Here is a 14,991-nt window from a genome sequence, read left to right on the forward strand (position 1 = left end):
TAAAATTTTTGTTGTTGTTTGTTTGTTTGTTCACAAGTCAATTTCAAAAGAAATTAATGGAAAATCGATATATTTCAAACCCGTCACCTTGAAAGAACAAATATTCCTTTTCACATGTTTATAAGTGTTACATAAGTGTTCTTCTCTTTTCTTTTTTTTTTTTTTAAAGGAAGATGTTTTGTTGTTTCAGGGGAAGGGGGTTATACTAACAGATCACACTGACAATACGCCAAATATGTAGATTTTTATGTCCAATTTCAAATGATATACAAGTACGAACTTTTACTGAATCAACGAATCAACAGTTTCCCCTGTCTCTCTAGATTTTTTAAATCGGGTTCGCAGTTGAAACTTTTAATACGAAAACGAGGCTCTTGACTGGATCGCGGCAAAATTGCAAGACTTTGTTATTACAAAAAAGTATCCATTTGACGAAATGTGAACAAATTAGTGCAGTTCTGTGATGAATACATGGTAATTATTGAATATTTATTTAAGAAAAATGAAAGTCAAGTGATGTTAACGCCCTTCAGATGCGCTATCGTTAATGTTTTTATTTTTCAATGTGGAGTGGTAAATATTAGACGCCATTACGATTTTATTCCGAATCGACTCTGTCGTCGTAAGCAAGCACTCTGAAAACATAGTATGCACCGACTGAATAGAATAGGATATGCACGAAATTGTAGACTTTCATCATGCATTTATTCATATTTAAAAAGTCAATTTCGATGAAGTTCCAGGATAAAGTCTTCAATAACATGAATTAGAGTAATTAAGCCATGTGATGATTATGATGTAAGAAAAATGCAAGTCTTGCAAGCCTTAGGATGTAAATGCATAGACCAAAGTAGAGCAAGTAATATAAATTTAGATGTAACCAAAGAAATCCAACCGTATTTTACTATGCATACTTGATTTTGTTTAGTTTATATCATGTTTTGCTCTGCCTATTCTCTGTTCATGAGATTAAAATGGGTTTTGAAGTGGATAGCACTCTAGCTCACTCACCAGTCGCAACAAATTTTCTGAGCATTGGGGAGGGGAAGGGGGCAGGTATATGTGAAATTGTGTTGAAGTGTTAAAATTATGTTCCAAGTGCCATTAAAAACTTTTATCATTAAAGAGGAAAAGCAGTTATCTTACATAGGTGATCAGACCTAATATTATGCATCATATCAGACAGTGAGACTGTATGTAATATTTCAACTGCAGAGTAAATTAGTCCATTCTAGTGCATTCTGCAGGAAAATGAAAAGAATTATCTGCATATGAATTCATTGAAATATACCTTAAAAAGATTAGCTATTGATTATAGACCCATTTAAAAAAGTTGTTTATGTGTGTTTAATTATTAATGATCAGTTTCTAGGGGAAATTGATTTGTTCTTGTGAGCATTTGACTAAACTGAATGACGATATTAAAAAGGGTGAGAGATCTTGTACAGTTAAATACCATAGATATGTCAAGGTTATTTGGAAGTTTCAACCACTTAAACATCTATTATAGTAAGCATATATTTTACTCTCAATTCGTTAGATGCCTTGAATTTTTTTTATTAATCTCAAAGTTCGAGAATTAAATGTTTTATTAATACACAGCTAGTCTATGCTGAATTATATTCATAAGCTTTAATTTATACATGCAAAGGATGGATTTAAGAACTTAAAAAAAAAAATGACTTAGCTTTGAATTAATGCTTGAAATGGAAAAAAAGAAAAGAAACAAGTAAAAAGAAGATAGCACGTCTAGTGAAAACAAATTAAATTCAGACTTCTGCATTCAGTGTGGACATCTTTGCTAGCCAAGGGTGACAATCTGCTTCTCTCCTCTTAAGAAGAGGAGAGCAGCGGATCGTCACCATTGGCTAGTGAAGATGCATTGTGATAGGAATTTTCAGATTTCACAAAACTAACATTCAGTAGTACAATAATTATAGTAAGTTACTTAAATATGAAGTAAAATATCATTTTACATTATATTTAATAAATTACCATATCATCTAAACAACATGAACAAGTCAGATATAAAGAAGATAAGTGAAAATATCAATGACATTTGGTTGATATACTGTGTGTTAAAAACTATTGTAATTTTAGAAGCAAAGTTTATCATAGTAAATACAATGTGTGTGTTAAAAAAACATAGTAAATTTAGGAGGAAAGATAGTAAATAGAGGTACTAATTGTTCCATTGTATACTTATTGATAGTAACCTGCTGTGAAGCATTAAGTACTTATACACTGTGTCTTCCTGTTTTGCAGTCTCTGGGAAGTAACAAGATGTCAGAACAAGCACCTGCACCAGGCTCAAGTGATCAACTAGGTGACACATTTATTATCATTAAAAAAAAACTTTTATATAATAGCTAAAACTGAATGTAAAAATTATATGTGCAGTTGTTTATGATGGTCCTATTATTTTGATTTTATGAATATTTCTAATGGTATAAACAACTTGCCCTGCCATGAGCAATTTGTGTCCTCATTATTTGTTACTTTGATTTTATGACTATTTTATTTTACAAAGTATTATAATATAAACAGAACTTAACTTTTGCCCTGCCATTGATGCTTTAGATAGCAGGATTAGTGAGTGAGGTTGATAAAGAGCTCCTGTGGCTGCCTGTGCTAGGCTGATTTGTTAATTTATATCAAATTACACTGCCTGCAGATTATCATAATTATCATGAATTTGTAAGTACTATATATTGCTGATAACAATCTGAATAACATTGACACAACGTTTGATTCTGTACCTTTTTCTCCATTTAAATTCAGATGTGAATATTAAAAGAGATTTCACAATTATTAGTCGGAACTCCAATAGCTGCAAACAATACATAATAGGGTTTCTTTCCGTGTGAAGTAAACATAATGACGACTAAAAACATGCCAGATCTCATTTTATCAACAAGGGGGACTGTAATCATAGCATCTGGCACCACAAGGGTTAAAAGTGATCATATTTAGCCACTTGTACATGAATTTAGATAAGTTGATTAGTTTTTGTTTACTTTTTGTAATTTTATTAAGTTTTGAATCCATGTTTGCAGGTCCTTCTGTCCAGCCCATAGTCGCCAAGGATCTGGACGGCAACTATGTGTACTATCTGCCAGAAAAACCCGTCACAGAGGCAGCGAAGTGTGGAGATGACTCAACTGTGAAGACCCCAGTGTCGGCTTCATCCACACAGCTTAGTACAACAGAACAAGTGATAACGCTATCACCTGCCAAATCTGGGAATAGTAATATAGTCACAATAAATTCAGAGAATATCATTGGCCGATTTGATCCAGAAACACTCAACTCCCTAAACAAGCTTCTGGAAGAAGTTGATCCAGAAACGGAGTTAAATCTGAGCAGTTCTAAGGAAAGTGTGAACACAAAGAGTGATTTGACAGTGAAAAGTTCTAGTTGCATTTCTAACCCAGTGTCTTTGGCAGTTTCAGTAGGGACTCAGGGCAATGGTCAGATATTCCAAGTCACGGCAGAGATACATAGCAGTGGTCAATTACAACCACCCCCTGCAGGATTACAAAGCAATGGTCAGATAAACCCAGTCCCAGCAGGAATACAGAGTAATGGTCAGTTGCAATCAACCCCCACAGGGATACTGAGCAATGGTCATTTATCCCAACACACAGCAGGTATACATAGTACTGGTGGATTACAACCACCCCCAGCAGAGCTGTGTAGCAGTAGTCAGCTACTACCTCCTTGTCCACCAGCAGGGGTACAAAGTAATGGTCAGTTGTCCCAAGTCCCAGCAAGAGTACTAACAAGTGGACAGTCATCCTCAGCTTTAGAAGGGTTACAGAGCAGCGGTCAGTTAAATCCAGTCCCGACAGGAATACAGGATAATGGTCAGTTATTTCCAGTTGCTTCAGAGATGCAAAGCAGTGGACAGTTGTCCCAAATCACAACAGGGATTCAAAGTAATAGACAGCTACAACCAGCCCCACCTGAGGTGCAGGCTACTGGTCCGTTACCTCCAGCAAGTACTCTTCTGTCCTCCTTAAAACCCATCAATTCAGACAATTCAGTCTTCAATTCCACCATAGACAACAATGTAGCAGATCAAAACACAAACTGTAGATTACAGACTGAAAATAGTGTCAGTGGCCTACATGCAAACTCTGTCTCTTTTGGTAACCCAGTGACAATTCCATTGGAAAGTAACATCCCAGTGTCTCAGAAATTTCCTGCCTTGGAAACAACTCCTCTCAAATTTACAAATCAGACCAATGTTGGAAAAGAACTACATTTACAAACACAAACTATTAACCCGAACTTGGTGCCACCAGCAGTCAATCAAAATATAAACACTCAAAATCAGACTAATGTTTCTTTACAAGCAATGGAGACTGTGCTTTCCATGCCTTTAGGTATTCTCAATTCAATTCCTATGTCTCAAAATATGAACCAGTTGATAGTTCAAGAACAAAGAAATAATGCTACTGAACACCCTGTGAAAACATTGCAGACTTTGACAACTCACTCCCAATGCCTTCCTCAAGTAAATGCACAGTCGATCTATCAGAAAAATGTTATTCCCCAGTCTGTGTACCAGCCTGTATTACAGAATACATCTCTACCTGGATTCCAGTCACTTCAGTGTAACTTGGCTCTCTCCACATATCAACCTGTTCAAGTGTTTTCAACTCCATCATCTCAGTACCAACAGAGTAGGATGTCCACCCCAAAATACATACCTCAGTTGGATACTAACATGACTACCTCAACATCTTACCCTTACAATAATCAGAGTCGGTCAAATCTTGATCTGCAGCCCACAGCAAGTGGTAGTCAGTTGACAATCGTTCAAGATGGAAGATCTTGTTCCCAGCCAATTCTTACAGACTTGAATATGAATACCATCCAACATCAGAACTCTGATATTTCAGGCATGCTTTCATGCATTGATCAAATATCGGCCAAAAATCCACTCCCGGCATTCCTAGAGCAAACTAAATGTTTGTCCCCAAATGTTCAAAATTACAGCAGAAATGGGTATACTCATCATTTAGGTTTACCAGTTCAGAGTGTGTCCAACCAGGGATCCCTGTACAATATGAATGCTGCTCATCTACAGACATCATCTTTGAGACAACACTACCCTACAAATCTTCCACAGCCCCAGGGGACTAGTGTGCTCCCCTCCCTGGCCCCATCTGTAGCTTCCATGCCAATGGTGAATAACTTCAGCATCCAATCAAACAAATCTTTGACTAATGATGTTACACACCCCAGTTCAAATTATCTGTCATCTGCAACAACCAGTTCAGGTTACCAGAGTCCAGGACTGCAAAGGCATAATCCCCAGTCCTGTTTACAAAGGCCACAAAGCAACACTCCAAGTTACTTTTCAGGCAGTGATGTGGGGTACCTGCAGAATGCCGAACCACAAATTACCATACAAAAAAGTCAACAGTCTCGTTCAAACCATCCCCTGAAGTTGATGCCAAAAACCCAAATGTTGGCCGTGAAGAAAGCAATCAGTATGTACTGGCCGGACTTTTCTAACTATCCAGAAGTGTGCACCTGTGAGAAGTTTGACATGGGAAATGAAATACACGTGGAGCAGATCTGGTTGCATATGAACCAGATGTACTACTTGCCACAGATACAAATTCTTGCCATTGGAACTGACGAATTCGTAGGTATCGTAAGGGATGAAAAGTATTATGTTAGTGTTGGGGAAATCATAATGCGTCTGCTTCCAAAACTTCAGAGAGAAGTGGAAAGTTACATTCCACAAAGCAAATGTGAGGTGGAGCTCATGACATTGGAAGAGCTGGCGTACCTTAAGCAGCGAGGATGCACCAAGTTTGATATTTTTGAGATGATTTCACTGGAAACCTTGAGAGAAATGTGCAGATTTTTATTGAACAAAAGCTCCAAACTCAGTTCGGAGTTGAGCAAGCTAGCAGAAGCTGCAACTGGTATTTACTATAAAAAGGTCTTGGAAAAGCACACAAGATGTTCCAAGTGTGGGGGAGCTATAAAATGCAGTGACATTCTAGATCGATATGAAGCCATTGATTGTCCTGTGGGAATTTCTTCCAAAGAGCAAAGATTGGCGCTTCTACAAAGGACCTATAGTGACAAAAAATTTGCACTAAGACAAAAAGAGGTGATAGAAAGTGCATTCAGTAAGAAAAAATCATCACCACAAAGTAGTACTAAAACAGGCAAGAAAAATATCAGTATTAAGGTTGGACGGTTGTTAGTGGGTGGAACTCAGTTCAACACCTTCAAGATCAATGACAAATGCTACATCTCCCTGAAAGAGTTGGTGGCTTTCAAAATCTCGACCTTGCAGGTGCTTCAGAACCGGTTAGCTAACTTGGAGTACAGACCTCGACCAGCCCCTTCTTGTGTTGAAAGGCATTTCATTCAAAACAACATCGGAGTTCACAACACCCTATGGCTTGACACTGTGATCGTTCGCTGCATGTGTTGTTTGGGGCAGCAGAAGACGCAGATGCCTCTACAGAAGCATTTCAAGTGTGGAGACTTTGAAGACTTGTGGGAGAAAGAGCTGGAAGGCACAGACGATTGTGATGTAAATGGTACCGTCTTTACGCTCAACCCCAGTACAATCACCATCTCCAATAGGAGGCTCTCACAGCGAAATAACAGTGCAGAGCCCCTCAAGACTGTGAAAAAAAATTCAGTGGGACCCTCCATGTCGACTGAAGGAGAAACGCTGATCACAATGTGTTCATGTAAAAATCTTGCCAAGAAACCCTTGACAATACAGATGAGAAATTTGACATCTCATTTAAAAACATCAACTGGGTCTGTATTATTTACAACCAAACCTGGATATAGAGAATACACTAATAGCCCAAAACCTAGAAGAAACAGAGTTTCAATTTCACCTTGGAAGACTCAGAAAGTGTTGAAAGATGTCAATCTGGATAGCACTTCATTGGATAGAAGTCTGGATAGTCAGCCTATGGCACTTGGCAGTTTGAACACAGGAATAGAACAAGATGCACAAGCGGATATGACGGAGGAATCCATTCTTGAAATAGCTGCACGAGAAGCAATGCTTATGCCAGAGGACTTGAACGAGGACTCAGATGGAATAGAGTATCCTAGGTCAGTGGATTCTGTGATTCAAGCCATAGGAATGGGAGACGAACTTCCTTCTGAAGATTTTGTAATGCAGGAGATTGAGAAAGGAGGACTTAATCTTTTCGATGGAGTTCTTAGTGCTAGTATTTGTGGGGACTCCAAGAATCAGTTTGAGGATAGTGACAAAGTAACAGTCAAGACACCTCAAAAAGTAGCCTCACCAAGAAAATCTGAACCACCCAATCAGAGAAATCCATCAAAGTCGAGCAATGAAGAGACGTCAGTAATGCCAAGAAGGACAGAAAGTAGGACAAAGAAAGTTCCTAAGCGGTTTGAAGAATTTTTAGTGGAAACTGACAAAAAAGTGTTACAGAGCAAGAAGGACTCAAAGAAAGAAGATGGTCTGTGTACAACAATCAAGCATGATGATATAGGGGCCAAAAAGAAGCTGAAAAATGTGAAAAAGGTGCAGATTCTGCGTGCACCCGAGTTCAGGGAAAAAATCAAAAATGGTGAATTGGATGGAAGACTCCTTCAAGTTATTAGACATTCAGATCTAGACGGAATTACGGAAATGGTGCCAAGGAACCCAGAAGAGGCCGCCTCTGTCAGTCCAATTGCTGACACCGAAACTAATCAAGCTGAGGTCAGCGAGAAAGTCGAGGAGTGTGAAAAAAGTCAGAGTTCAGTTTCCTCAGCAACTTCTTGTGACAATACTACTAGTGGGATTGTCACCCCAAGTGCTGGAGAAAGTGTCTGTGTCTCAGAGCCATCAGAACTTATAAATTCGAAAGAACAAGAAGAAAAGTCATCTGAAGTGATAAACGAAAACAACATTGAAATTCTGTGTTCTCCAATAAAAAACATGGACAGTGCTAGCTGCTCTGCTAGTCCAAACACCAGTACTTCATCCCTTTCAGAGGAATTGAGGACCTCAAGAATTAAAAGAGTTTATGACAAGGTTGCAGCTTTAGAATCATCTCAGGACGAGTATAGGATCCTTCACATGTTGGCAACAGTGGCTGAAGTTGTGACTGAGTCAAAGGACGAACAAACTAAACATGATGTTACAGTGTCATGTGACCAGCAAGAGAGTGAGAACGTTATTAGTGCTAAAGACACGGAAAATAGTGCTAAGAGTGATGTATCCACAAACAATGTGAAAAGTGGTGGTGATTCATCGGATGAAGTATCTACGGAAAGGCAAAATTTGGACACCAGTGAAACAATCCATTCAGTGAAGCATGTGACTGAAAGTGCATTGTTAAATGCAGACAAAGACATAAGTGACAGAGACATCCAATCGAATGATAGATCAGAAATAACCAATCAAACATCAGAAGTGAATGGAACAGAGTTAACCAATGAAAAAGTAGCATTAGAGCCTATAGAAGATGAGAGTGTTGTGAAAGACGATGTGCCAGTATTATATTCTCCGTTGTTGTTCGATGATGAGGCCTTCTCGGATCACGATGACGAAACATTGATGGAAACTCAGGTGAAACTGTCTCCAAAAAAAGATAAAGAATCTGAATTGCAAGAGAGGTTGTCAAAATTTGTTGGTGCAGTAAATAGATATGTGGATGTCACCGAGTTCCAGAGAGAGCCGGGTATTGCCACCAGCAGGGTGCGATTTATACAGGGAGCAGAGGAAGCTTTTCCAGGTGAGTGTTGATATTTGTCATTGTGTCTACAAAGGTTCAAATATGCATCTTTGATGAGTCATATTTATGGGGTTTTTTTCCTTTTAAACTTGAATATTAGTTTATAATAACAGATAATACATGAACCAATTTTTCCTTTTCAGTTGAACTTTGGATGGAATATAAGTGATGGAATATCCATCCATAACTCTTCCATAATAACAGTCTTACACTTGTTAGCCATCTCACCATCCTATCTTACACCACTGAATGCAATTAAATGAATTTCTCAAAAAATTTTCATTGCCTATTGTCATCTATTTCATTTTTCGACTTGACAAATATTTTGGGTTAATATCTCATACCTTAAGCAAAACATGGACTTTGCCTTTGCACCAAAGTGCATGGGTACCCCTTTCTTAGTTGCAACTCCTAACCCTCTGAATTAAACTACATGTAGTACTTTTGCCGTGCTAACAGTACACCTGCTGTTTTATCTCGTTACAGGTCTCTATGGTGATGACGGACTCCAGAGAAGGAAAACATTTGCCGTTTTGTTGAATCGTATGTTGTATCACCAGGATGAACTTACAAAACAGGTCAGTCTTGTCATTGATTTAAAACTTGATTCATTTGTGTGTGGCAAATTGTGATGTAGTCTGTTGCAAGTCAGCAGACATCACAAAAAAAACGAACACCTGCATTTTGTTTGTGGCTAATTATAAGTTTGCAAAATAACACTTTTATATTTGATGCATCTGTACATGTAAGAGTGTTTCAAACTGCAGTTCTTTTCCATAAAAGTCAGCAAATTTATACAAATGACTGGATAAGAGATTTTTTTTAAAACAAAGAATGATTATGTTATTGTATCTTCAAAGAAATTTAACAAAAACAAAAATCCAAATAAACAATCATTTTTCTCATGTTCTCATTGGTCTATTCTGATGATATGTACTTTATTCAAAAATATCCATAAAGATCATTTACGGTAATAAGAATTAAAATCAGAGGAACATGATGAGTGAAATGATTGCAAATGCTATAAGCTAACCATTCATGTAAGATGGAAATTTGATACTTTTAAACAACGTCTGATTTAACATAAATATCATTGTAAATATTCAGAATATCTCGTGAAATTATGCATTTATTTCAGGTTCAGCAAGATGATGAAAGCAGTTTCTCTAAAAGTCTCTCATCAGTAGGCAGTGCTGTCAAAAGTGGGAAAAGTTGTTCTGGAATAAAGAGTGCCTCTAAAACTAGCTCCCAGAAGAGTAGTAAAAGTAGTTCTAGGAGACGGGTTCCCTCGCGAGACAGTTCATTTGAGAAGACTCCTTGTGCTAAGAAAAGAAAGCTCTGCTGGTTTGTAATTTTGAAAAGAATAATGCTTTACAGAAAATACACTGGGTTATTTTTGCCCCCATTTCAAAATTAAATTTTCCAATTAATATTTAACAGAGTATATGTTCAAGAGTTAATGTTGCCATCTTCTTTTATTTTGATTTGTTTTTAAGTTTTGCCACATTCAGTGAGAGCAAATTTAAGGGACAACAATTACATAGACAAAAAAAAAGTTTTACTGAACTGATTACAGATATTTTTCAATAGTTTCATATTATTTGAAAACAAGTTCTGCTACAGATAAGAGAGATTTTTTAATCTTGTAGAATATTACATCCATCACAGCTGGAAAAGAAATGGTCAGAATTTGTGCAACTCCATCGCTTGCTAAAGAAACAGAGAAAACTTGTGAATTTATGTGCCAATCCTGTGACCTGCAAAAGAAGAGGAATAGAGAATCAGTGAATTCATATGCAACTACATCAACTGTAAAAGAAACAGATAAAATGTGAATTCACATGCAACTCCATCACTTGCCTAAGAAGTGTAAATTAAAGAAAATTTGTGAATTCATGTGCAGCTACATCACCTGCAAAGTAATTTTGAGTAATATTGAATTTGTGAAATCATGACCAATTCCATCAATGGCAAAAAACCCAGAGAATTTGTGCGAAACTCCATCACTTGCCAAAGAACGTATTTGAGAATTTGTGAATTTTTGTGCACCTACATCACTTAAGACTGAAGTGATGACAAAGTGTCCAAATAGGATCTACTATCCTACTGTGTTCATATACATAAAAACAATCTAAACACTCCTGTTATTTCTCACGTATGCCTTGTTATTGAATTGTTAAGTAGTGAATTAGCTCCCATTGGAAAATACTAGTCATTTTTTGATCTTCATCATGTTTTTATGTGTTCTCTAAATGGTTTTGTTTTCAAATTAATTTTTTGTGATTTATTCACATTGTTTTCTGTTTATATCGTGTTAGGTTGTTACTTCGAAAGACATAAAATGGCAAATTTAATAGTCGTAATTTAATAAACTATGTGTTCGATGGAAAAAAATGTTTAACTTTAGGTAGTTTATATCTACATTTAGTTTAATTACCTAGTAATTACTATATTAAACTGGCAATACCATTAAAACACTGCCAAGAATGGGGTTGTATTTTAAAAAAAGAATTTTAACTTCTATTTTATGTTGTATATATTTTGGCATAAGCAAAATTGTTTTATTCTGTCTGTTAGTACCCACCAAGTTCAAATCAATGTATCAAATTTAAACTGCGTGTTGCATGCAATTTTTCTCTGTCTTAATAATTGGTTGTAAAACTGAGTGCCATTATTGACTTTCAGAATTAGATTACGTATTAAGTTGTACACTGATTATTCCAGGTATGTCATAGATAATCTGTCATTTTACTCATCACTCTGTTAAACATATATAAAATATATTTCCATTGGTTGAAATGTTTGAATTACATCCATAGGATGGAGTTTCCAAACTGTTGAATTTGATATTCCTTACAAAATGTGTTCCAGTTATACATGTACATGTTATTGTGTTTACATTTGATTTTGTTTACATTCATCTGAACGTTTCTATGCCCTCCTTAGAAGAAGGGAGTGCATATTGCTTTGCTGCTGTCGGTGGTTTGTCTGTCTGTCAGTCCACCCAAAGTTTCCATTCATTTTCTTCGCAGAGATTGAACTTACTGAAATGAAATCTGCTATTCAGATTTATCATAAGAATATTTAGGGCAAATCCTGTTTTGGGTACAATCGAGCAATTTTTGACAGGGTTATGCCCCTTGACTTGAAAAAAACATTAGGCTATCTAAATTTAATTCCTTGGTTCTCAGGCCAATTTTCTCCAAAACAGATGCGGGAGAGCGGCATTTTATTTTTCATTTTATTGGCAATAAAGTAGATGAGGGAGGTATTTTTTTTTATTTTAATTTCCGAATTTTCTTTAACATAAAGATATTTTTTTTTAATCACAGATATACTTTCCATTTCTGGTCAAATTTCTGCTTTATCCATTGCTTAACAGCGTGTAAACATCGTAGGTAATGTCCTCGAATGTATTTTCAAACGAAGTAGCCAAAATCTCATTGTAAATGGCTACCGGAAGTGATATTTGAATACTAAACTACGAATCAAATGAGGTCGGAAAATTTTTTCCCGGATTGGTCTCCGCAATACCAACTTTTTATTTTATCAAAAATACAATAAAATCGGCAATGCGGCTACCTCAAAACAGATGCGCGCGGGCCTGAGAACCAAGATTTCAATTTTATATGGCCTTACAATTATTTGCAGTTTCGGATCATTTTCTTTGCAGAGGTTGCACATACTGAAATGAAATTTGGTACACAGATTTATCATAAGAATGTCTAGGTCTTTTTTTGTTTTGTCTATGATCTCGAATGTTTGACAGGGTTATGCTCCTTAGATTTGGAAAAATTCCAATACTGCTGGGTTGGGCATAAGTGTTTCACAAACATCTCTTGTTAATTTTCTTACAAAATATTGATAAAGATCAAGTAATAACTTTTACAGAAACAGTTTTTGCTATGATTTCAGTCTTTACATTCTGCAAATTCCCAGTTGTCAAAACTGGAAATTGAATATTTTCATTACTGTTTTAAAATTTTTTTTGCTAAAGACTAATTGGTATCCTTGAAAGACGTTGGGAGAAAATTATATTTATAAAGTCAATGCTAGTGGATAAAATATCTGAAATCAAGCAAGACCAATACTTTTTTCAACAAAAAAAAAATTGTGCTTTGATTTTTTTAAACAGCTTAGAAGATCAAATTCTCTAAAACCAAGTAAGATCCAAAAAATGTGTGCAGAGCTGTATAACGTATTTAATTTTAATTATTATAATTTTATCTAGTTATGAAAACGTGAAAATGATATATGGTGCCTAAAAGTCCTTATACTTCAAAAAAGATATTTGTTCCCATAAACCTCTAATGTGTATTTTAAGCATCTTTGCATTAAAAAAAATTAATTTAACTTTTCATAGAAATAAAAAAATTTTACTCCTATTTTCCTTTGCCTAAAAAGTTTTTTTTTTAAATTTTAGATAGTCTCTTGTTTTCTTTCTTGACTGCTAGAACTATATATATTGCTGGTTAACAAAATTGGACTTCGAAATTTCCAGAACTGACAGAATAAGATCTTGATAATTTTAATTTATCCTAAACTGTGAATCAGTAAAGCTAATTGGGATATTAATCTTTTTCTGTGCACCATGTTGAATTGAAGTTGTATATTTCTTTTAATAATTATATTGTTATCACAGCGTTCTCATTTTGAGTATGGGTAGAAGTATGTTATTCAGTAAATTTTATTTTTGAATGAGTTATTTTCTTTTGAAATGAATTTGCCCGTATTTTGATCTTGATTTTGAAATGTAGAATTATTTGTAAGCATGCTTCATAGGACTTTTTCTGTCTTTTTTTTTTTAAGTAAAAATAAATAAAAGACCGTTTTTAATGATCATTTTTCACTACTTTTACCATTTGCAATCAATGAAATGTCTATGCCCTTTTTTGTTTCAACATATGTGTGAACACTGTATTTTTTTTATTTCCACATTGGAAAGTATGTTTGTCATAAAAATATTATTGGTGCTTTGTTTTTTTATTACTGAATCTGTTTAGTTTTTTTGTAGCAGGTAGCTAACTTACTCAGTATTGCCTTAACAACATATTATTTGTAGAGTAAAAATACAAAAAACTGTATAAATAATGGTTTAAATTTTAATATAAACATCAACTATTCTTCAAAAATAAATGTTATATGACATTTGTATGTTTTAATATGTAAATGGGATGAAGATAATATGTGTCAGAGATACTTGTAGATTACATTGAGTACTGTAAACCAGCTTTTATTTGTGTGCGAGAAATTTTCGCTAGAGTCTCATCATTGGCGAATATTTCTTGCTGCAAACCAATCCTTAAAGTCTCTGTGTCTATTAACAACAGATTTTTAAAAAAAGGCTTGATCATAAAAATTAATCGTCACAAACTACTTTGCCCCTGGTAAATCGCGAATTAATTTGGTGTACAGTATGTAAATGAGGCCCATGGACTGTATTGCTCACATGATTCACCTTGGTCCTGTTGGTCTTCAGAGCAGTGACTCCATCCCACCAACCCCATGGCCTTCCTGTGAAAATTCTTTGAATCTGCACTACCTGAAGACGCTTGCATATAAATATCACTTATCATAACAATGCCACTATGAAGTTCAGATTATTAATATTTCCACCCTATATATTCATATGTAAATTTTTTTATTTTGAATTATGACCTCACCCTACTTACTCCTGGGACCATGACTTGAATACCATGTCAGGAAGCTTTCACACAAGTGTCATCTTTTTGGGGGCCTAAATGGTTGTTACGAAAAAGGGTTTAGAATTAAAACCTGTACGACACTTGAGTATTAATATGAGTAAAGGCCCTTCTGTTCTTCAAAGTTTTTAGCTCACCTGAGTTGAAAGCAAAATTGATCTTTTCTGATCACATTTATCTGTCAGCTAAATGTACATCTATCTGTCTATAAACTTATCACATTTTCAACAGAACCACTAGGCCGATTTTAACTAGACTTGCCACAAATGTTTCTTTGTAAAAGGGAATTCATGTTCAATTGAAGGGTCACACAAAAATGTTTAGAAAAAATCTGGAAAGAACAGTAAAGCCATGCTTAGTCATATTGATATGGAAGCATCTAAAGGTAGAGTGGATTTAAATATGTTCAAATCATTAACCCCCACCCCCAGGGGAAGGGTGGGGCCAATAATGAACGATGAAAGTTTTGTATAGGAAAAAATCTCAAAAATAGCAAAGCCATGTTTTGTCATATTGATATGGAAGCATCTTCAGGTAGT

At 35.5% G+C, this 14,991-nt stretch overlaps 1 protein-coding gene across 1 annotated transcript; it reads left to right on the plus strand.

The window, feature by feature from the left end:
• The first annotated feature begins 366 nt into the window (after positions 1–366).
• On the plus strand, positions 367–11,899 carry LOC134235439 (uncharacterized). Its single transcript, XM_062717572.1, has 6 exons — positions 367–474; positions 2,266–2,326; positions 3,057–8,750; positions 9,237–9,328; positions 9,889–10,094; positions 10,400–11,899. Coding segments are annotated over exons 1-6 (6,057 nt in total). The 5' UTR covers positions 367–471; the 3' UTR covers positions 10,401–11,899.
• The last annotated feature ends 3,092 nt before the right edge of the window (positions 11,900–14,991 follow it).

This window comes from Saccostrea cucullata, unplaced genomic scaffold (assembly GCF_032062105.1).
Source record: "Saccostrea cucullata isolate Sc308-1 unplaced genomic scaffold, CSIRO_AGI_Scuc_v1 ctg446, whole genome shotgun sequence".
NCBI classification, from domain to species: Eukaryota; Metazoa; Mollusca; class Bivalvia; order Ostreida; family Ostreidae; genus Saccostrea; species Saccostrea cuccullata.